Source organism: Crotalus tigris, unplaced genomic scaffold, assembly GCF_016545835.1.
Source record: "Crotalus tigris isolate CLP2741 ecotype Arizona unplaced genomic scaffold, ASM1654583v1 scf7180000018371.15429387391:27106975, whole genome shotgun sequence".
In the NCBI taxonomy this organism is placed as follows: Eukaryota; Metazoa; Chordata; class Lepidosauria; order Squamata; family Viperidae; genus Crotalus; species Crotalus tigris.
The window spans coordinates 17415161-17440175 of record NW_024096970.1 but is presented as its reverse complement, the minus strand read 5'-3'; the positions used below and the strand labels follow the sequence as shown (position 1 = coordinate 17440175).

The following is a 25015-nucleotide window of genomic DNA, read 5'->3' as shown; positions in this document are numbered from 1 at the left end:
TCAATACATCAAATAAGTAGTAACAACAATAATGTAATATTTAAAATTGATAGTTAATTGTATAAATTACAAGCTATAATATATAAACTGGCTGTAATTGTACAAATTACAATTAATTTATAATAAAAAAATCTTTTGCAAAATGTTTCTTCAAAAGAATAAAATACATATTTCAAAATAGGTTATTGTGAAATATTTTCTCGAAAAAGATAAACAAGCTTAACACATTCTGTTTTTTTCTCTTTTTTGCAAGTAAAAGTATTGCTTACTTTTGTATAAGACCCTTGATTATTATTTCCATAGTTAGCACATTAGGTTTTCCATTAGTTCCATTAGTTATTAAAATCAAATTTTAGACCTCTGTCTATTATTTGAGGCTTATACTGAAAAGGACGAATCTTACTCGGTTTTGTCCATACTGATGTTCAGTACCTCTTAAAGTACTACTGTAAGAATCTCTTCAGGTTTCATTGACAGTCCTGGAGACTCAAGTTTGCTATCTTTAGTATTCAAAATGTGAACTCCATCAATGAGACGAGATGATGTTAGTCCATCCCATTCAAATCTCAATTCAGTTTCAAGAAAGTCTCAAGAGGGCTAAGAGGCAGGGAGAACAATACTCCTGTTTTAATTGCCAATGCAAATTTGAGATTATTAAGGAAATCCCACAGAAATGTGGATTTCTACCTAATTTTTTTCATTGGCCACTGAGGTACTATTTACAGAAAAAAAGAGATTTGTTTTGTTTTAGTAGTTTAACAGTGGGAAGAAAGAGTGGAAATAATTGCAGGTGCAATTATCTCCACTGAGATGTTTAAATATATAATATTGTCCAGAGAAAGAGAGGATAATGCTTACAATAGACACAAAATTACCTTTATTTCTATCTCTCCAGAGGTTAATGAACTACATGTGTCAGCCTCTTCATGACCAAAGCAGAAGAATGCTGGTTCTGAAATTCAGGCTTTTGTCTTCCCCAGTCATTGCATAAGTTGTAATTTAATTGAGTAAAAGAATATCATAACCAGATTTTTAAAGCACAATTCAGGAAGAGAATGAAAGCAGTAAGACTTTTCTTCTCTTTTGTCATCCCATCTGGAAAAGTACGAGGGACACAGTGGTGCAGGTGAGAGAAGGCAGATTTGCTTGCATATTGAATTCCAAATCCGAGATCGCCATTAGGAGTGTCTGTAAATTGTTGGGTAAAAAACAGCTTCAGGCAGCCACAATGAGACTGATTCTCTACTATGTATCTAAAAGGAATTCTGATTACATAGGCCCTACAACACTGGGTGATCTGTACCTTTTATATTCTGTTTATAGACCTGAAATAGCAAAGAGTGGGGAATAGCAGAACCAGGTGTTTGTTGAGATCATATTGCCAAGAGCTGGATACTTTCATACTCTTGCACACAAACAATATGCCTGGGTCCAGAGGCTTCTACAAAATCCTCCTATTGGTCTCCATTAGTAATTCTACTAATTGGAGCAATTACATGAAGGACTTACTACTGGGAAGAGAAGCCATTATACTTCTTAACACACTGCAGTACATGCTGCTCTTTAATTAGAACAATCACAGCCACTCGCATACTCAGAATTACTAGCTGAAAAGTTCATGGAACATGTGCTCTGATTTGCTAACACCAGAAACACTCTTGGTGTGATCTCAGTTTTTCAGAGACTATAGCACATCTGCTATGCTTTACCATACATTCCAGTGTCATAAGGAAGACAACTACTTTGATTTTTTTTGTGGATATCTGTAATAAAATAGACCTCATTTGATAGTAGTATGTTTTTACTCACCAAACCATACTACAGTTGGATTACGCAGTCCATATTATTTTTAGAAATATTTTTCTCTGTATAAATGCAATCATATCATGTATGGATTATATGCATAACTATCTTATGAAGTATGTTTTTTAAAAAATATTGTACCCAGAAATAGTTGAGGATGATGAAGATGATGTTTTAGTTATGCATCTATGCCATTTTATTTATTCATTTGTTTGTTTATTATATTTTAATTTGTCCAGTTAACTAACTGGGGAAATTATACAAAATTAGGTAACCTTTTTTTAATGGTACTATAGAAAGTTCTCTAGAACTTGCTGATAGTCTCTACTGTTGGGTAAGAGTATGTTTTACTAACTTATCATTATGTTTTTCAAAACAAGGGTCAAAACTCAGAACTAAACTCCCTGCTACATATACTGTATAATAACCACTTTGTCTTTGGTATTTCCAGATATGGAGAGTTGTCTAGCTAATACTGAGCAAAATAAACCAGTGACCAGAGTTTATGGCAACTTTGTTTGTTCTTACATATGGGAAATATGTTGAGTATTCTAGAAGTACCTTAGAACCATTGTAACATAATATGGAAAACAATGAGTCACATTACAGTAATTTAATAGAATCTTGGGCTAGAAATAGAATATACAAAAAGTCCCAAAGGTGCTTTTCCAAAAGGCAATTGAACTTGCTTGTGTTTTTTCCTTTGAAAATGTTTTGCTTCTTATCCTAGAAGATTTTTCTTGGTTTCAAGGAAAAAAACAAGAAAGTCCAGTTGCCTTTTAGAAAAGCACCTTTGGGACAACCATGACCTGGATGATTGAGAATCTCCATAAATATACAAAAAGAAAAGTAATGTCAACGGTCTAAAGAATAAGAAAAATATTGTCATAGAAATTTCTAAGCCATGGCTCAAAGGCTGCTGTTCTTTTGAACATGATTCCCTTCATTTGATCTTTGTATCCATTTTTTTTCTTTCATTCTTATTCACATCAGACAACAGATGACCTTGTTTCTTCAGCAGAGTGTTCTAACGATGATGAAGATTTCATTGAATGCGAGCAGAGTGTAGGTAAGCCAGGTCAGTCTTCTTTTTGGCTTGCTTTTTGCAATTGACAATGCCAGTACATATATGTGGGTCTGAATGTATACATATACATATGTATGCTCATATATGTATACATGACATATGTATATATGGATAGAAATGTGTATTAAACTATCACATTTAAAACCAAGCATCCAATCCCATGGAACTGGCAGGAGCAAAACATGAATAGGCCATCATGTTGGAAAGCCAACTTTGAAAAAAAAAGGGGGGGGGGAAGAAAGCCAACTGTTTGAAAGAGTGCCTGTTCAGTGTATTATAAACCATTGTGCTATAAATTTGTAATGGTTTTTGAACTGGCTCTGGTGGGGAGAAAGGAAGCAAATTGAAGAATTTTTCCTGAAATATTAAAAGTCTGACTATTAATTAACAAAATAGGTAAGGAAAAAAGAGGTATTACCATGGCTGTTTTTACATCTTTCTGACAGATATGAAAACATGCCTCAAAAGTTCTATTTGTCCATGGGATTTTAAAAGTGGTTAACATGGCAGTGTATTTGTGCCAATACTCTACCCTGTTTATTTAACCAGTCTGAAGAGATTTAAACCACAATGAATCTGCAACAATTATTACACTCTGCCATGCTACCTGCAGCAATGATGCTTCAAAATGTATCCATTAAATGCCAAAACTGATTAGAAAATTTTGAAATGGATTCAATTTCTCCCTTTGAGCATAGATACATTTTGATAATTTTATGGCTTTGGGGGAGGCGGGGAATAGATATAACTGTGCAATATCCAGCAGGCACCTGCAGTCTGTTTTTTAGAAAATAATTTTGTTTTGAGCCTTTCTTTTCTTTAAGTTTCATTTAATTTTTAATTTTGAGGCTTGTTCTGAATTAAGATAGTTATCTAATAGAGAACAGAATTTCATCAAATTTTTGTGTGCATTGTAAAAAGTTTTCTGCAAATCTATCCTTAACCACAAAACACAAAAAAAGTCTTCTTTCTTTTCTTTTCTTTTCTTTTGCTTTTGTTAGAAATAAACAAAAAACATGGGATGGGGTGGATAGGTTATTAATATTATTTTGAAAAGCTTTATGTTTGCTAAAAATTAAACTTCAGATGGTTATGTTCATTTTTTCCTGAAGCATTTCAGATCAATACAATAATAGTAATACAAATCATCCAAAGCTAGCGCTTTCACATTTCTCTTCTGCTATTCATATTCTGCTTGCATTTTTGGGTAAGACTTGCTCTGATAGTAGTAAAAAGAGTTGTGGCTTTGCATGTAGCTAGGAAGTTCCACAAAAAGGCTAGAGAGCCAGCTTGGTTTAGTGGTTAAGATACCTGGCTAAAAAGCAAGAGACTGTGTTTTCTAGTCCTGCCTTATAGCATGAAAACCAGCTGGGTCACTTTGGGCCAGTCACTTTCTCTCAGGCTAAATAACCTCACGGGATTGTTGTTGTTGGGAAAATTGAAAGTGTATTAGCAATAGCAATAGCACTTAAACTTATATATCACTCCATGGTGCTTTACAGAATTCTCTGAGCAGTTTACATCACCATTGGCCCCAACAATCTGGAGGCAATGCTGACAACTTGATCAGCCTTAAAAAATGGAGTCTTGAGCCAGACAGGATTGAACTCCCAGCGGTGAGCAGAGTTAATCTACAATACTGCATTCTAACCATTGCACCGCCACAACTCCTTTAGTATATTTGCTGCCTTGAATTATTTATAAACATAATAAAGATAGAAAATAAATAAATAAATATGTTAAGCAACATAGAATTAAACACTGGCATCCATGTTGACATACAATTCAATACAAACAGATTATATTATTTGAAATATGGTCATTAAGATTTTATGGAATCCTAGTCAGGTAATAAAACATCTGCTAGCAAACCACTAAGCTCAGAAAGCACCAAGGACTCCACAATCTAACACAATTTAACTACATATATTCTCTTCTATTGGTTTTTGGCCAATTTAAGAATAAATACTCTTGCATTAGCAGCTGCTTTGTTGTGCTGCATAACTGGTAGCTCGAGATGCTCCTTTCCTAATATTTTTTGTTTCTCAATCATGTTCTTCTGGAATAAAGAATGGTGTTTATGAAAAGAAAAGTCATAGGTCTTAAACAAAGTGGTGATTTACAAACCTCATATGGCAGGGATTTGTGAGTTTTGTGAGCTTCTTCAGTAGGGCTGTGCTAGAGAATTTCTGCTATAGAAGAGGTCTTTGACCTTCTTTCTTGTGACTGATCATGTTTTTCAGCTTTTCCTGGCACTCCTATTGTAACTTCATCCATCACACTTGTACAGATGTGCTGTCTGCAAGAGAAAAAAAAAAGGATAGCTATTCAAAAATGGATCCGAATCTGGTCTTTTGTTTATAGCAGGCATGTCAAACTCGTGACATCCCATGACATCACACAACGTATCACGACTTTTTCCCCATTGCCAGCAATGGGGAGGGCGCCGTTTTGGCGTGACCCATCCGGCCCACAGGCCAACAGTTTGACATGCCTGGTTTATAGTATTCAACAAGATACAATTAGATTATGAGTTTCATGTAGAAAGAGCTAAATATATATTTGAACCATTTTAAGTGCAAATGTACTAGCAATTAGAAAAATAAAAAAAATAACAAAGTCATAAAAACTGGTAATTTTTATGACTTTGTTATTTTTTTATTTTTCCAATTGCTAATACATTTGCACTTAAAATAGAAACCTTTTTTCACTCTTTATCAGTCTGTTTCTCTTATCCATCACCCGAAGACATGTTGTGAAGGCAGTATCATTACTTCTTCCATGGTGATGCATTGCAGTGTTTAGGACCTTGAGATGTGGCATCAATGAATGAATCAAGTTACTACAAATGTAAGAAGTGCCTGTTCATCCATAAAGACACAGTTTAGAAACATAGAGTCCTGCCATACAACTACAGAGACAAAAAGAATTTCAAATTACATTAAAATGGCCACCAAATTATGCTTTGGTCATTATTCCCTAGTTGATGAAACTTCTAGAAGCGGTGAATAGTCCAACACTGGAAGTTTTTAAGAAGAAACTGGACATCCCTTTGTCCAAAATGCTATAGGGTTTCCTGCCTGAGCAGGGGGTTGCACTAGATGACCTCCAAGGTCCCTTCCAACTTTATCATTATTATTATTATTATTATTATTATTATTATTATTATTATTATTATTATTATTATTATTATTTCTGTTTTAAACCTTTTAAAATTCTCAACACACTTCCATTTTTTTTAGTTTGAAAGTAAATGCTTCCAGCTTGTTTCAGCCACTGATATATTTTTAATGTTGCTCCTCTTGCTGATAGGCTGTGTTAGAAAATTTGAATCATATGGAATCTTTTCAGCCTTAAAGGCTATATGTTTACTGGATGTTAATTCTGGCATCACAAAGGAATATAAATGTTCAAGTGTGCATGAACACGCATGCATTTATTAATATGCAGAAACATACAAGCACTTCATGCACATACAAATGAAGGCTGTCTTTCATAGAATCTTAAAGTAGGAATAATCTCTATTATGTGTCTGCTTTGATCTATCAACATTGAAATTGCTGCTGATTTTCTGAAATGTATTATTTATGGAAGACTCAGCATATCATCTGCTAATTTTCTTCCAAGAATTAGGAGAATTCTGTGACCATCGGGCTTTCAGGAAAAAGGTCATTTAAAAAAAAAAAGTATTCTTCTTCCAAGTTCTTGGCAAGGTGTAGTAATTACAAATTGATAACTTGATTCAAAGGACATTTGATCAACTTACTTATTCTAATTAAATCTGTGAACAGAATGTTCAAAACATTGAATGAGCTCCCTGAAAATTACTTTTTTAATTTATTAATTTATTTTTTTATTCAGATATTCAATATGCAATTTCCAAAAAGCCATGCTAGTATTTTTAAGCTGGAATGAGACAATTTCTATATTGGTTAGCACATTTTCTGCAAGTTTGCTGGACAATTTGGAGGCTGCTAGGTTTCATCCTAGGACAGAATACTTCAAAAATGTATTAAGATTAAACCACTGAAGCTATCTGACTGATATTTTACCAAGAAAATATTGTAAAAGATCCATCATCTTTGCTATTTTCATCCAGTTCTGTCAAAACCAGAATCAGCTGAAAGTGTTCAGTATTTTACTGTATTATAACTAGTGATTTGATTTTTTCCCCAAATTGATTTCAATTACATCTTGTTGCCTTCCATTTTCAAATGTAAATTTAATTACATCATATACATACATTTTTAATGCAAATCAGGTCTTGGATTAATTATGTAACCTTATTAGTAACTTAGAGCCCACTCAGTGTAGAATCCAAGATCTTCATAAATCTGTGTATATATACTTTATCAGGTTAACTAGGGTTCTTTCCTATTTTGCCACAGGGAGAAAATTGTTTATGTATCATTAATTAAGATATTCATCTAAGTTATGTACTTTCTTCTTTCAAGAGATTTAATAAGGTCAAGATGGGCAGCATATAAATTTAATAAATGAATAAAAGAATGAATGAATAAATAAATAAAACATTGAAGAAACCAAAAAAATTTTCTTGATGAAAATTTGTATATATTAATATTCTATAGCAATAAAAGAACCAAAAGATAGAATGTAAAAAAATACAACTTGGAATGTGCGGCTTTTTCTTCATTCCTTTTTGCTTACAAAGGTTAACTCTTGCTGAAGCACTTGCATGTAATGGTAATTATTTTGATAAGTGTGCTAGTGTGTGTGTTTCTCAATTATTCTTGGTTATAGGAGCAGCTATACCACTAGACAAGCAGAAGATGATGGAGGTAGCCAGGGAAGCCCGTGTCCTGCTAATTCCTTCAGTCCCTAGCCATTGTCATTTCCTGTTCCCCAGAAAATGGCATTACAAGTGTCAGATAAACTGCCCTGCAGCCCATAAACTAGATGCCTTCATTAATCTCAGAGCACTCAGTGGCATTTTCAAGGTTGAAATGTGATTCAATTACCAGACTGGTCACCTTCTGTATGTGGAATGGGATACAGACTGCAAGAAAACTTGGTTTGACTTCTTGGCACTTTTTGCTAACCATATAAACTCACACATCCACCTATCACTTGATTAGCAGTATCTACAGACCTAGTTGCCCAGCCTGCCGGATAAGCAAGCCAAATAACTCATAAAATGATAAGGTTTGGCTATTTAGTGAGGATAAATCAAGTGAGAACAATGAGCACCACACACACTAGCATTCATTGTTATTTGATCCCATTAAATACTGCAGTGTTTCTCAACCTTGACAATTTTAAGGCATGCGGACTTCAACTCCCAGAATTCCACAGCCAGCAATTCTGGCTGTGGAATTCTGGGAGTTGAAGTCCACATGCCTTAAAATTGTCAAGGTTGAGAAACACTGTGCTAGTGCAAAGGTTACCTCTGTGCTAAAGGAACATTCAGCTGACCTGTGAAAAGGTCAAAAATAATTGATATTGAGGTGTCATCCAGAAGATTTTTGTTCAAGAACAGCAAACTAAAACAATTGAGATGAGGAGAAAAATACCAGTCAAGAGCTTATTGCCTGATAAATATATTCACAAGTCATTTGTTTGGTAGTTCATTAAATAAATGCCAGATCCTATAGCTCCTTTTTGGAGCCCTGATTCATTTGATCACTTGGTGCTGTTTTCCAGGATAGCAAGAGTGTATAATTTCTGAATATATAGATATCCAAACTGGAGGCCAAGTTGAAAAGCACAACTACTTAAAAAAGGATCATGTTATAGTCAACATTGTTCACTGGAACTTTCAAGCTACATGTACATGTCTTTATGTCTACAATAAGCAAGTTTTACTCTTTTTTCATGCAAATGTCTTATAGGGTTCCTTGAATTAAATTTGCATTATTCTTTAACTTGTCCTTTCCAAGCCCCAAAAGCACCTCTCAAGGATCTGATATCTATATGTATACTATATACTGTGTGTGTGCATGCACATATATATGTACACATACAGTATTTTTGCTTATAAGAAATTGAAACTGAATTGATAAGTAGCCGTCATCACCTAATCATCATGACCTCATTTAATTCTGTCATCTACTAAAGTGGAGAGATGCATGATATGTTAATTAGTATGCAAAGCATGTGAAATTTATAGAGCAATTTTTTTATGTGATACTAAATTTTGGTTTCATTTGATTAAGTGATATTTCAATTTTCCAGTTATCCTTGGGGAAGGCTGGGGCAGAAGGAATAAAAATTCTACACATATATCTTTAACGTCTGCATGATTAGCCTTGGTCACATAAAAATATTTAAGTTGATTGTATATATTTGGAATAACATTTTCTGTCATTTCACCTCATTTTGTGCCGCATGAATTTTTGGTGGTTGATCATTCCTTATTTATATATATATGTGTGTTATGTGTGGTATTACATTACCATTTCTTTTAATTTGAAAGTATTTGATGCGTTCTTTTTAAAAAACATAAAATTATTTCTGGAATAATTCCAACGAAATAATCATTCTACTCAAGAGAAATATAGATCTGCAATCAAACTAAGGCAACAAAATCTTTTCTTGCCATCTAAATAACCTAAATTTTCATACTGAAGTAAATTCACCCAAGAAAGTTGTGTGTTGAATGAAGTTTCTTGCTTCCTATTCATTTTTATTCTTACATTATTCCCACCTTTCTTCCTCTCTTCTTGTGTGGAGTGCCTCCTTCTTGCTTTCTTTTTAGATGTTCTTTGACTTTCAGAAAGACACATATCAGATGAAAAGTCCCTCTAAAAGCCTCCTCAAAATCTCCAGCATATTCCCCACATACAAATAGTTGATGGCATAAAAAGAATTTTATTGCAAGTGCAGAATATCTGTCATATACACTTTATTTCTTTTGGAGTTAGTGCAAAAACACATCTTTGTGGCATGAAATAATTAGCTGTCATAGCTACCCATTTATGGCCTTCATTAACTAGTGCATGGTTGTGGTGATGCCATCTTGTTTCATAGAGTGATGTGTTCAGGCTAACCTAGCAATTCTAATTTTGTGGTCGAGTTGGGGGAAAATATTTGTTTACATTTTAAAATATGTTTTAGATACAGCTTATTTTCTTTTTTGGCTAACTTGTGCAAATATCATTGGCTATTTCAGCAGCCCCAATTTTTATATTTATTTATTTATTTATTTATTTTAAAAAGTTATTTTGCTTTTCTCCTTCCCTCCCAACTTACCCCCCACCCAATAGCAATCCTATAATCTTCTTTATGTTCATCTGTCATATTTTTGTGTCTTGGAACTCACTGTTCTTGTGTGGTTGTGCGATTCTGTTCTCTGTACGATGTTCTAATTCCTCATACTCACTTCCTTTCCTACCTACTTCTTCCTTCCTTTTCAATCTTTCCTTGAAGAAATTTCACAAAAGGGCAAATATATTTAATATCTCCAACACTGATGTCTGTGTACAGTATAGGGGTGTAATAACTTTGGAGAAATTTTATTACTTGGAACTTATAATTACTTGAATAAGTTTGAATCTGTATTATTCCACTACTAAAAAGATAGTTTCTTTGTGGGGAACAAAGTAAAACAGTGTTTACACGGTGTTTGCAACTCAACAAGAGCTTTTCAAGTATATATTATAATAATAATAATAGTAATATAAAATACCACAAAATGCACTTTTTAATTTTGTTTATTAAATTTTTAAAAATATCTATCTTCCTCACAGGGGAATTTGTGGTTTAACTGTGATTTAAATACAACCCACCAAATAACCGTATCATCAAATACAACAGTGCACCTAATTTTACTCAAATGATCTCTGGAGAATCCAGTAAACAGAATTTTAGATAGACCAGGGTACTGTTTAAATAATCTGACTGTGACTGTGAAATTATAGCAATTACTAAAAATTGGAAGTTTATAAATCTGGTGTTAATTTTATTCTTTATAGCATCAATCAAAGACATTTACCCTACCTTTCTGGCGTTAATTAATTGTTTAAGGGAGAAAACAGTAGAAAGGAGAAAACAGTAGAAGCAGATATCAGGAAATACAAGATAAAAGAGAAGGCAATGTTGTCAAACCGATATTTTGTGAATGAAGTTGAGTGTTGCACTGTCAAGAAACACCAGAGAGTATTTTTTATGCTTTGCTTATATCACAAGTTGGGTGAAATTTCTAACTCTTTTCCATAGTTTTCAATAAGATTTCAGTTTTACTAACCTGAAGCAACACTAGTCGTGCAGTTAACTAGTGCAGTTAACTTGTGGACTTTAGCTCCCAGAATTCCTCAGCCAGCTATGCTGGCTGAGGAATTCTGGGAGCTGAAGTCCAAAAGTCTTAAAGTTGTCAAAGTTGCAGACCCCTGAGCTAGGGGCTTGGGGGCAAACTACACATTTGGGCTTCAAAAGGTTTAGCTAACCATAGACATGTAGTCACAACTCCTAAACATTTTCCAATGTAGCTCACTTATATAATTTCTGTTTAGAAATGGATGTTAGTTTTGGGTATTTTTTTTTACTTATAAACAAATGTTGTCTAATAATAGTGTGATTTATTCCACTTGGTTTCATAGTAATCCTCCTGAGTCATCTCAAATGCCATTCCAGAGAGTCTCCCACACTTAAGGGCAACTTTACAGTGGTGGACAGACTGCAGTGGAAAGGAAGAAAATGGGAAAGCTTTTTCAGAGAATTTTATTTACAGTTTTTACTCTTTCACTCAGACCTCTTCAACACTGTGCCCTCTAGAAGTATTGGATTGCAACTCCCAAGGTTCCAATCAGCTCAGCCAATGATGAGGAATTCTAAGATACATAATCTAATAGACTAAATAGATTAAAGAGGACTGCTCTAAATATTTCTACTATCTTTATATAATGTCATCATTTTTTTATAATGATAACATTATCAGTGCTATATAAATTCCAGTAAGACAGCTTTCTTCCTTTTTAAGTATTTGGTTAAAGGAGACTTATGTAGAACTAGCACTTCAGGCAAAATTGTTTCCCATAATAATAATTACACATATATATATATATATATATATATATATATATATATATATATATGTAGGTCTTTGGTTATTTGGGTTTTCTCCCGCGTCAAATTGGAAGTGTCTTGGCGACGTTTCGACGAAGTCTCATTCGTCATCTTCAGGCTGGTGTTTTCGGCTCGTGCTTCTAGGAGCAATGCGTGATCATAGCTGTTTCTTCCTTTTAACTGCCAGTTAAGAAGAAACAGCTACGATCACACATTGCTCCTAGAAGCACGAAGCTGAAAACACCAGCCTGAAGATGATGAATATGGGAGGAACACCGAGAGTGGAGGGGAGAGGGCAACGAAGACTGATACTCCTGATTGCTGTATAGAGAGCATCCAGGGCGAGTTGGTTAAAACTAGGATGGAATACACAAAGATCAGAGATAAGGAAAGGAGACACCTGGGAGCAACAACTACCAGATCGTACTCTAAAAGGGGAGAAACAACCTCATTAGCATGTTTGGGGAATACGACACGCCCACCCCACCTTGTAATGCCGATCCATCCGTATCAACAGACAACACGGAAGAGCCCTCAAGGCGACACCGTGCAAGCAAGGAGTAAGGAGGAAATAAGGGGTGTGACAGTAATTAACTCGAATAACATCTGCGGAGACCATGACTGGGGAAAATACAAAGAAAACAAGAGACAGTGCGTTGCAACGGGGCAATCAGAACAGAGTGGGGAAAGGGGAGGAGGGAGGGGTGCAACTAAACAAAGTAGGTGTAGCAATAAAACAGAAAAGGAGAGGGAGAATATTCTGTTAAACCCCGAATTTGGGAAAGAGAAAACACCCGATGACAACTACACAAGCAAAAAATGCAGGAAAGCAATTATTGCTAGTAAGAAATCAGCAACTGAGAAACAGTCTATTGCATCAGGCCCAATGACAAGGTCTAGGAGCTGAGTGCAGACTCTGACCAATCTATAAAGAGGACCCTCCCACTGACCGGCATTTTGAGCCCTGATGATGTCAGCAGTTGCAGACGAAAGCTAGGCATTTTATTGGTTTTATTGTAATTTTATTGGCATTTTATTAAATTTTACTAAATTCTTAAGCATTCCCTGGTGCTCACATTTATCTGTTTGGTTTTAAACATGGATATACCCAGGGATCATATTTTTAGTGTAATTGTTAACATATATATATATATATATATATATATATATATATATATATATATATATTTTCTGAGGTTTTCGCGGGTGTTTGTATGTAGGTCTTTGGTTGTTCGGGTTTTCTCCCGCGTAAAATTGGAAGTGTCTTGGCGACGTTTCGATGAAGGACTTCGTCGAAACGTCGCCAAGACACTTCCAATTTTACGTGGGAGAAAACCCGAACAACCAAAGACCTACATATATATATATATATATATATATATATATATATATATATATATATATATATATATATATGCAGAATTTATTAATTACCCATCTGGGAATAATAAATATAGGATGCTATGAAATTTAAAATAATGAAAACAAATGCAATTAAATCCAGTGAGAGAGCAGTTCTCAATAAGTAATAAATTCTTTTGATTCTTAATGCAGATCTAATTAGTTTGCTGTTACAAATGTATATGCAGAGAGAACATATTCACATATATCAAAACTGGCAACTTCCACATGTTTTTCTCAAAATTCAAAATGATGAATACAAAAAAATGTATTTTAAAGGGAATTGTATTTTGAAAATTGATGAAAAATACACATATCAGGGAAAATGTTTGTATGTATGTAACAGGTATGTACATATATTACTGCAATCATTTGGAGCAGGTAGTTATTGCTGGGAAGGGCTGCAGTGTTCAGAAACACAATGCAGCATGAGAAAAGTTGTATTATATATACAGGTATGGCCAGGAGTTCCTTTTTTCTGATTTTTTTTTATTTTGGGAGTTGGAAACAATTGTGTGAGTTTTCATTTTGATTTTAATAAAGTTCAGGACTTTAGGACTTATACCAGAGTTTTTTCCATGCTTCCCACCTCAGAATGGCAAGGAACAGTGCTAACTCTGGACACTTGTGCTAACAAAATTAGGATAGGAAAATAAAGGAAGAGGATGCTGTGTAATGCTATGTAACTTGCAGTCAAGAGAAAGGAAATAAGAACAATTAAGAAAACAATAAATAAGATACCAACTAAATAAGTCACAGTTTCATGTAGAAGTAAAGGGACCAGGCTAGAAACCAGGAGACTGGGTGAATTTGGGCCACTCACTTTCTCCTAGCCCTAGGAAGCAGACAATGGCAATCCACTTTTGAAAATCTTGCCAAGAAAACTGCAGGAGTTGTCCAAGCAGCAGCCATGAATTGAAAGCAAACACAAAGAAAAGCTGGTATTTATTTTTAAAAATATCATTTTCCAAGGAAAAAGAAAACATTTTGATTTTTTTTCTTTTATCTGCCTGTTTATTTATTTCAATTTGTACACTCCTCATGAGCACTACAAAACAGTAAAAACAGTGCAACAATAAGAAAAAAACAAAGATGGCAAAACTGAGCGGCAACAAACATACACTTCTTATAATGACTATACCCATCCTAGTCAAAGGCCTGGACAAACAGCCGGGTCTTCATGGCCTCTCTGAAATGCCAGTAGGATGAGAACTCAGGTAAAACCTCATTCCATAGGGCAAGTGCTGCAACAGACAAAGCAGACTTCCAGGTCTGACAGATGATATTGTTAATGGAAGGAACTCAGAGCATGTCTAGTCTGCTGTATTAAAACAGCCAGACAGATAGTAAAAGAAATAGGTGGGCCCTCAAGTAGCTGATCCTGTGCCATGTTGGGCATTATAGGTAACAGCAAGCAACTTGAATCACATCCAGAAGCAAAGTCACAGAGTAAAGATCTTGCATGACATACTGAAGCATGTCCATCACTGCCACATTCTGAATAAGTTGAAACTTCTAGATGATCTTCAAGAGAAGACCCATGTAGACTGCATTTCAATAACCAAGTTGTAAGCTGAGAACACTGAGTGACTGTGTGGATTTCCCAGTTTAGGAAGGAGCACAATGGCATACCAGATAAAGGCTTCCCTGGCTACTGCTGTCACCTACTTATTGAACAGGAGCTGTGAAACCAGCACATTCCCCAGATTGTATACCATTCTTGAATAGGGACATCCCCAGACCTGGGTGGCCCGAATACCCACAGCCACTCTGTCTTGCTAGGATTGATTTGGAGAAGATTTTCCCCATTCACTTTAGTAAATTAACTATATGGGTATATGGATACGTCATAGGAAAGTATAATTCATGTTTCCAAAGGAAAGAAAAATATTCCAACACTTGTTATAAACTTTGGATCCTAATATTAAAAGAAAAGTCTTGAATTCATAGAGAGTTTTGAAAGAGAGATTTGAAAGCATGGTTGGTTGGTTGATAAAATGATCAGCATCATTTTCATAAACAGGAAATGTCATAAATGTACAAGATCACAAGTAGGACAATAATTATATAAGTTCTATAATGGAGAAAAAAAAGTAGGCTTTCATTCCAAAATTGTCTATGCCAAGAGATAGAATATCTTGAAATCTGAATAATCTGAGATCTGCAGATTTCCTCCCCCTCCCCCCTGCTCCCCTCCACCCATATTCTAAGTGCAATTAAATTAGGTTTAGCCAATTCTTGTGTGGATTCTTCTTAGCTTGGATTGGAAACAAGCATAATAGTATGAAGTACTGCAAGTTACTGCGTGCAGAGCTTCAAATAAGGCTATCAGTAGGATTAAGTTTATGTTTTATTATTATTTCATTCTTTTTTATTGTTATTTGTTGAGTGGGAAGCTGCATAAATTTAATGACTGACTGACTGAATGCATAATTTTTACTTAACCAACAGAAGCAGAGAACTTAATCTAAGAAAATTCACTGTGATATGAGTCATATCACCAAACAGTTCCACGTGATTGTTGAAGAGAGAGAACCGAGACACAAAAAGTACCTGTTGCACCTTTAATTCATATATTAATTTGTGCACTTGGCTAACATTGCTGGATTTATTGCAAATGGGTACTTTATGATTTTGTAACTGACAATGACAGTTTCCTACTGTTGCACTGCTCATTGTTGCATTACACACAGTTGTGCATCCTTACATTTAAGCTGTCAGTCAAAAGTGTAGTTAATTTAATCACTTATGAATAAAACAATTTCTTTTTAAAACTCTTGCTGATAGCAAATCTATATATGACTTTAAATTCTACATGGAAAGAAAGATTTTTGCTCACCACCTAATAGCTCCTGATTGCAGAGCTTTCTTTAGATAATACTGTATTATATAACCTAATTAAATATACTACATACTGTTTTTTTGCCTATTTTTCAATAGTGCCTCTCAGACCTGATCTGTAAACTAGCCGAACTAATATAGAATCAAAGCAGATGCGAAGTAGGGACACTCTTAGGAACTGTCCTTGGTCCTGATATTAAACATATTTTTCATAATTTCCTTTGCTGTTAAAAATATGGATCAAATATCATATATATGATCATATACAGATGGTTAGAAGAGGGCAAGGAAGATAATGAGAAAATTGGAGAAATATTTAAGTTGTCTGTTACATTTCCTCCCCCCTCCCCAATGTTTTATCAGTAGGTTCTGTCACTTTAATCACTGGATATATTGGGCATCTTTATGTTGCTGCTGAAAGATTATATAGTATATTTGGTTCTGATTCATTTATTATTTAGCTGAACAGAAAAAGGGAAGAAAAGGAAGGATGAGGAATCAATCAAATTATATGTACTCCTTTTTTCATCTCTTCCTATTTGTTAGGAAGAGTTAGGAAGCTCTAGTTTTTCTATATGAAAACAAGTGAGAATGTAATTTTTGTGTTTTTTTAAAGGCTAAACACATCCAAATTATGTTCATGAATAAATAAATGCCTGGTTCTAAATAATGTATTTTTCAGTTGGACAAATTTGGTGTTATATTTAAGAATGAAATATAGATGACTAAAATTATCTAAAAGGATCATATATATTGTAATTATACAAGTAGTATATATATATATGTGTGTGTGCGTGTGTAATATATAATATAATATATTTCATTTTATTATTTTTTATTAATGAAATAACAGCCCCTGGTAAAGCATAGATGTTTTCTTCTCTATCAGAGATTTCAGATTTACTCAATAAAATGGTGAAACCTTGACAGAAGGTATTTGAATGAGGAACAGAAATATACAGAATTTGTTTTTTGTTTAAATTTGTTTTTGTTTCTTGATTACTGGAAAAGTGTTTAGAGAGTCCTGTATACCTTCCTTCCTTGCTTGTTTTCTCCCTCCCTCCCTTCATTATTTTTAACAGTAAGTACAAAACAAACTGCCCATTGTAGAACTTTTTTGATCTTCCCAACAGATGCTATTTTCCATATCTGTCAGAAGTATTGTTGGGTTATTTTTTTTCTGCAGCATGAAATACTCTCCAAAATATAGCTTTTCCCAGAGAGAGAGAGAGAGAGAGAGAGGGAGAGAAAGCAGAAACATATAAGTATTTTTAGAAACATCTGGTAAAACAAACTGCTTAATATTATGCCTGCAGCATATTTCTTTTAACCATCTTCTTTAAAGATGAAAGCAATCACTGGTGCTTCTATTTTTTGCAATGTTAAAATAATTCTCAGTTGCACAAAGGAAGCCTAGAGAATTCTGGTGGCTCTTAATACCCAATTTGCTTTGGACATCAACCATTTTAACTATTCTTGAGAAAACTGTACACATTCATAAGAAACAAAGGAGAGTAAACATCAATAAATCTAGTAAATGCAGTCTGCTTTCCTAATGATATTATTTCCACAAAAAAGATAAAGTTTGGATGTGGTTTCAGGTTAGTTTAAACATGCTTAACAATTTTAACTATGTTTAACATTTTAGTTTTATAGAAGAGGGAGTACTAATGCTAACAAGCATGATTATAGTTAACTCAATAGGAAAAGCATCTCTTTTAGCCTCCTAGCTAATGACCTATATATAAAGAAGACCAGATCAAGAACAAATAAAAAAAAATACAAAAGGATCCTTTATATATCTTTGCAAAAATTAATTTCTTTGATCAGGATCCTACTTTTAGATGAGTGTCTAGGACTGAAGCTTTATGGGGCAAATAGCCTTCCTCAGAGCTATTGCCATATGTCTACTAACATAGCAACATAACCCATTGGTATAAACCCCTTTTCAAAGCTCTAGCACTTAGAAATTAAAAGAATAGTAGAATTTTATAACCCTCTCGAAGCCACTTTGGAGGGAGATGGGTGGCAGATAGACAGACAGACAGACAGACAGACAGACACATAGATATTTTCTATGATTCCCTTCAATGCCTTTCAGGAAGGGTTTTTTGTAATCCATTTTATGGACTGCTGAAGGGTTGCAGTCCTAATTAAGTATATGCCCATAACCCATACTGCTGCATTCTGGACTAATTGTATTTTCTAAATTGGCTTCAAGGGCAGCTCCAAATAGAGTACATTGCAATAGTCCAAGTTTAAAATAGTCAAGACATGAATGACCATGAGCAGGGCCTACCAATCCAGGAACAGCAGCAATTAATGCACAAGTTCTTCAAGCAGAAGCCACAACTCCAAAAACATAGAACTGTATCCATCTGGAAGCATGTTATCCAGGGCTAAAGACAGATCTAAAGATTTTAGATCTAGAGATCTAAAAGTTCAGGGAGTTCTAAAACCCTCAGTGATTTGATTTTTCTAATCTTGAAACAAAATCAGTTATTCCTTATCCAGACAACAAAGCCTCCAGGAACTGATGGCATCACTTGGTCAGCCCGTGGTACAGATGTAAAATTGTGTATCAGTATAAGGATGATACTTAACCCAGTATTGATAGATAACATTACCCAATTATTTCATTTACAGTAGATGCTAAATAGGAGTATTGTGGTGTGTGTGTGTGTGTGTGTGTGAGAGAGAGAGAGAGAGAGAGACAGAGAGAGAGAGAGAGAGACAGAGACAGAGACAGAGACAGAGACAGAGAAACAAAGAGATAGAGACAGAGAGAGATCTGAGGAACTTTATAAAGCAAGATTCTAGGGTAAGACCAAAGGTTTTCATATCAGGGGGTTATAAGAAAAGTAGTTCTCTTTATGAAGTCCTGGAAATTATAGCTCTGCAATGATAACTACAACTATATTGTTTTAACCTCGTCTGTCACTAGAAGATATATACCGTGACAGGAAAAAAGTGACATCTGCAGTTTTTATTGAATCCTCGAGAACATCGATAAATTCTATTGCTATATGTCTAAAATCTTAGGTCTTGTCCAGCTTAAATCACCACTATGGTGATCATTGTTATGGCTTGGAAATCCTGAAAAAATAGCTTTTACACACACACACACACACACACACACACACACACACACACACACACACACATCATATCTGCATGCTTAGACTTCTGGAAGTTGCATCCCTGGCACATCAGTTCAAAAGGCTGATTTAAATGATTTACAGCTAATACTTTTGTTAGGATTTTGAAGATCAAATTTTACTAGACTGAAGTTTTCATTTCTCTTCAATGTATGAGGTCATTCAATATTCTCCATGGATAAATTAAATATCTACAAAGGTCTACGTTTTTAGCCAAATTTGTTTTTTTTTTAAATAGTCCATTCATTTTGCCTGAAATATTAGGCAGCATGAAAATTAGCACACTTTTGTGATTTTTCCAGGTATGCTTCTTAGTTTCTATGGTGGCCCTTAAAATAATTCTGTAAAATGAAAACTGGGCAACTCCCAATGATTTCTTAAAGCAACACTGGAAAATCTTCATCCCTACAATTATTCTTAAACCATAGTTCTTTAACCACATTGTGAAAAAAGTAAAGTTCTACATTTGGGCAAGAAAAACCAAATGCACAGTTATAGTATAGGTGGTACCTTGCTCAATAGTTGTAACTGTGAGAGGGATCTCCGAGTCCTAGTGGACAATCACTTAAATATGAGCCAGCAGTGTGCTGCAGCTGCCACAAAAGCCAACATAGTGCTAGGCTGCATTAACAGAGGGATAGAATCAAGATCACGTGAAGTATTAATACCACTTTACAATGCCTTGGTAAGGCCAACTTGAAATACTGCACCCAGTTTTGGTCACCACGATGTAAAAAAGATGTTGAAACTCTAGAAATAGTACAGAGAAGAGCAACAAATATGATTAGGGGACTGGAGGCTAAAACATATAAGGAACGGTTGCTGGAATTGGGTATGTCTAGTTTAATGAAGAGAAGGATGAGGGGGTCATGATAGCAGTGTTCCAATATCTCAGGGGGTGCCACAAAGAAGAGGGAGTCAAGCTATTCTCCAAAGCACCTGAAGGCAGGAGAAGAAGCAATGGATGGAAACTAACCAAAGAGAGAAGCAATCTAGAACTAAGGAGAAATCTCCTGACAGTTAGAACAATTAATCTGTGGAAAAACCTGCCTCCAGAAGCTGTGAAAGCTCCAACACTGGAAGTTTTTAAGAAGAGACTGGACAGCCATTTGTCTGAAATGTAGGGGGTTAGATTAGATGACCTCCAAGGTCCCTTCCAACATCATCGTTGTTGTTGTTATTATTATTATTGCTATTATTATTCTCAAAGGTGTTTTTCAAAAGTTCTAAAGAAGCTTTTTGGATGAAAAGTGAAATATTTTCAAGGGGAAAAAAGAAGAAAGTCCAGTTGCCCTTTGAAAAGCACCTTTGGGACAACCATGACATGGATGATTGACAATGTCTGTAGACACATTAGAGTCTAACTCTAGGTAAGGCTGACAGAAAAATAAGCAACTTTTGGAGGGCCATATGTTTTTCATCCTTGCCTAAAAGGGTTATATTGATGGTATTTTGTCTTGTAAAAGAATATTGATCGGTCGTTAAGGAACTGAAGTGAACACGGATCAGTTTAATAAATATCTATATGAATTGTTTAGTTAATCCAAAGGTACTTTCCAAAAGACAATTGGACTTTCAAATGGGTGTGGAACCTTCTTGGAACTGCTGAAAGGGCTGTGTTTTAGACAGGAGATATATGGTGACTTATCCCTCCCCTTCAGACCACTGGTTTGAAAGAGGGATCAAAGAGGTCATATTTGTTAAAATTGAAGAACCCTCTGACACCATCTTCTGTCTACAACACAGTCCTTTCAGCAGTTCCAAGAAGGTTTCATACCCATTTGCATTCTGATTCAGGTGACTCTGTGGATACAGATAAACTCCCAAGTGGCCTCAACAACTCTCAGAGACCTAACAACTGACCTTCAGAATGCTAACGACCAGATGATCGCAAGGAATATAAATCCTTCCATTCTCCACCATTCAGTGAGAATTGAAGAAGATTCTTGGATGAGAAGTGAAACCTCTTCAAGGAAGAACAAAGAAAGTCCAGTTGCCTTTTGAAAAAGCACCTTTGGGACAATCATGGCCTGGATGACTAAGTATCTCTTTAGATGAGTTGTTTAGTTCTTAAATATAACACAAAGGTTACTCACATGGAATTGACCCCGCTCAGTAGAGTATCTCTTAAGTGTCTCCAAAAGTTTCACTCATGTAGAACATATAACAGCAGCCTCATCTTTTTATCTGCCTCTGTTTGCATATGGTTTCAAAGGAACCTAAATTGTAGGAACCATTTTTACTTTTCATTAATATTTTCATTATCTGAATCTGCTTTAGAAGAAAGTTGTAGAAATTTCTGAAACGTTACATAAAGTTTGTGTGTGCACATGTATCGGCGAAGGGGGTATATGTTTATTTGTACAGCACTGTCAGGTATTTCCACCTGAAATACACTGGAGGTAAAACAATAAAGAAAAACCAAGCTAACCAAAGAAAGATATTTTTCTCAATTTTGTGCAGTTAGGTGTGTTTACAGGCTTTCAGGAAAAGCTGTGAACTAGGTCATGAAGCTAAAAGACTTTATGAATTTTGATGCTTATCTGTCTGCAAAGGAGGAAAATGGACTATCTTTCAAAAGATTTTGGAAGATAGTAGAACTAAAAGAGTGAAGATGGGCAGGAATATGTACACACACACACACACACACACACTTACATACACACACATGCATATACATAGTATTAAAACAGTCTTCAAAGAAACTGTGAAATGTGCTTTTTGAAAGGTCAGGAATGAAAACTGGGCACTTACTGATTCTGTAATTGTCAAATTGTGTTGTTTCCTGTTTGGATTAGAGATTGTAAAAATGTATTTGCTTTTTGCAATCTAAGGATGTTGCTGAGAATGAGAAAGGGGGGGGAATCACAGGGATTTATCCTACAAAACAATCTCCCACATCTGAAACATTCACTATATCCTCTTCAAAGTAAACTAAAACCTAAAATTTATAGGTTCCCCATGCTCATTAACAAGAGGCACAAATCTTTCTTTTAGGTCCAAGTCAAAAATCAGACACAGATGTAAGCTCCATCATCCAAAGAGTTTTCCAAAGATTCTGACTGGTTCAAATCAGATTTTACAATTAGAGTTGATAACCACCAGTCTGGAATACTTTTGTTACATCCTGTACTATAGATCCTTTATTAAGAACACAATAATAGTCCTACTTGATCAAGTCAAAGTCCATCTTTGTCCAGCCCTTTGTTTTCCACAATGATCAAGCAAGTGGCACTCCATCTTAGCGTAGCTCCCTTAAAACTGATATTTGGAGAATGCCTTCCACACTCATTAAGTCTAAATAGCCATTGATAGAGCTGTCTTCTATGAATATATCTGTGAATTTCTATTAAAAGCATATACATTAATAGCTATTGCCATATGTTAATTATGCATTATGTGAAGAAGTAATTTTTTAAGGTGATCTAAATATTCCAGTCAGTTTCACTAGATGATTCCTGATCGTAGTGTCTGCTTTCTTTATATTCTGCATGCTTTCTCCATGTCATGGATGATTTTACAGAATTCAAGCCTCCCTCCTCAATTGCGTTTTTAATATGTCAAAGAGTTCTAAATCCAAAACTGATATTCTCCAAAGGTTTCAGACTACAGTTCACAGAAGTTAGTAATCCAACATATAGTATCTAAAAAAAATCATGACTATATTATAATGTATTATGCATTCTTTCTTTTAACAACATTTATTTCAATTTCTTTATAAAATTAATGAATTAGGATACAGGGATAACAAATTAAACTATGAAATAAAGTTGAAATTCTTTTAAAAAATAGAGATAAAGAAAAATAGTGTCTATGAGAATCTAATATTCTTTTCTATTAAAATCTGGTCATATAACATCCTACACTATAATAGATTGAAGTGATGAGTTTTCTGTTTCTGGTAATTAAAATTCTATCTGATTAGAAATGCTTCACTATGAAGTTTTACTTTTTGGTAGTTATCATACACTTGTGTATTAAAAACCAGGAAGTTCAAAATGTAATGGTTATTAGTGACACAAACCTCATTGTATAGATTATTTATACCCAATAATAAAGATTAAAGATTACGGAAAATGAGAAAAGAAACATTTAACTTTTGACAGAACATACTTCTAAAATTGATTGATTGATTTGTCAAGGGGAGTTTGCACTTATCCTCAGAGAATCTTTTGAGGACAAACCAGTTAGGAAGCCAAGTGATAAAAAGACCGAAAGTCAGATCAGACCACACAGAATTCTCTCTGTTTCTGTTATAGACACATACATATAGACACTTTTACAAAGTTATATACACAAGCTGTATTCTTATAGCACACTTATAAGAATTATAAGGTTGATGGCAGGATAGGCATACTGTGCAAATCTCAAAACCTTATAATTTAGAAATCCAGTTCTCACAGATTCAGAGTTGGAAAACATTTTGCAGTGAGAAATGGGTTGGGTTACATAATCTTGGAAAATAGCTATATGTATTTTGGCCCTCATTTCCCAAGGAATATGTTAAGACCAGACCTCTGTATTGTATTTTTATTTATTTTTTTCCTTACAATGGGAAAGTTGCTAATCAATTATTTGATACTACAAAAATATTTATTTTGATCTCCAATAGTTCGGAAATGCCCATTTTTACTCCCAGAAAGTTCTATTACAGACATCACTTTCAGATACATAATTAGAGGGATGGACAAAAAGTATTTTAGTAATAGAATTTAGGTGCAAAAAATGCAAAAGTGAAATGCCTAAAGAGGATATGAGATAATCATTACGCCAAACCTTTGTGCTTTATTCAGATTTTTAAAAACTTTTAAATATGGTACATTCTCAACATATGTTCAAAGAAATACTTTTCTAAATAAATGAAATTATGGAAAGCTAATACCAAATGTACTTTTGTTTTAGAAAATCCTAATGAGTTTTTTAAAAAATACACTTTGTTTACCCAGCAACGGTCTGTTAATTTGTGCCATTCACTGGAGGTAGTAGAGCAAGGACTTGAGCCAGATATGTTAAAACTATGGTGCATTGTCTTAAGTTTGAAAGCCAAAATATTTAAAGCAAGGGGAAAGTTAAAGTTTTGTTTGGGATTGATTTTGCAGGATGATCAGTGTTGGAGTGAATGCAATAGTATTCTATGCTTTAACATGAATTCTTGAGCTAAATCCATAGTACCTGACTGCATTGCAGAAGCTGTGAACAGAAATCTATTAGAAATCAGGTTAAAGCATAACTGCCCATTTGCGAAATGTCTTTAAACCAAATTAGGCCAGAGACTAAGAATTCTAGCAGGGAATAGCATCTAAGGACTTCATCTTCAGTGTGATGACAAAGAGTCATGTTATATTGTGTAAAATAATAATAGTCTCCAGTTTCCTGTATTCTACAAGTATTTGCCAAATTACATCTCGCAACTCAACTTGCTTCAGTCCCATTAACTGAATATAGACTCTATAGTCCATGAAGCTAACCCAGCCAGGTTTTCTTGTCTTGATTGAACTGTTACAGATTGTAATTTAATCCCTGTATGAAAATAAAGATCTAAAACACACCTCCAGTAGATGCAGAGGTCAATCTACCATGCATGGCCATCTTGATGGCCAAAATAGCCTGACCCTTCTACCCTTCCTTGGAGATGTGCTATTTTCCATCCAATTCCACCCTTCCCATTCTCAACCAGACTGGGACACTTTTTTCAGTAAAATAT

General features: G+C 34.6%; 1 protein-coding gene across 41 annotated transcripts in view; it reads left to right on the top strand.

Moving 5' to 3' along the window:
- Nucleotides 1-25015, top strand: part of NRXN3 (neurexin 3) — a 1348849-nt gene that overhangs the window by 1311994 nt on the left and 11840 nt on the right. For 28 of the 41 annotated variants that reach the window (XM_039351578.1, XM_039351579.1, XM_039351571.1 and 25 more), the window contains one exon: nucleotides 2797-2881. In XM_039351578.1, the coding sequence (XP_039207512.1) occupies nucleotides 2797-2881 (85 nt within the window). The remainder of the gene's footprint in view (nucleotides 1-2796; nucleotides 2882-25015) is intronic. The other 13 variants (XM_039351582.1, XM_039351597.1, XM_039351572.1 and 10 more) reach the window with 1 other exon arrangement.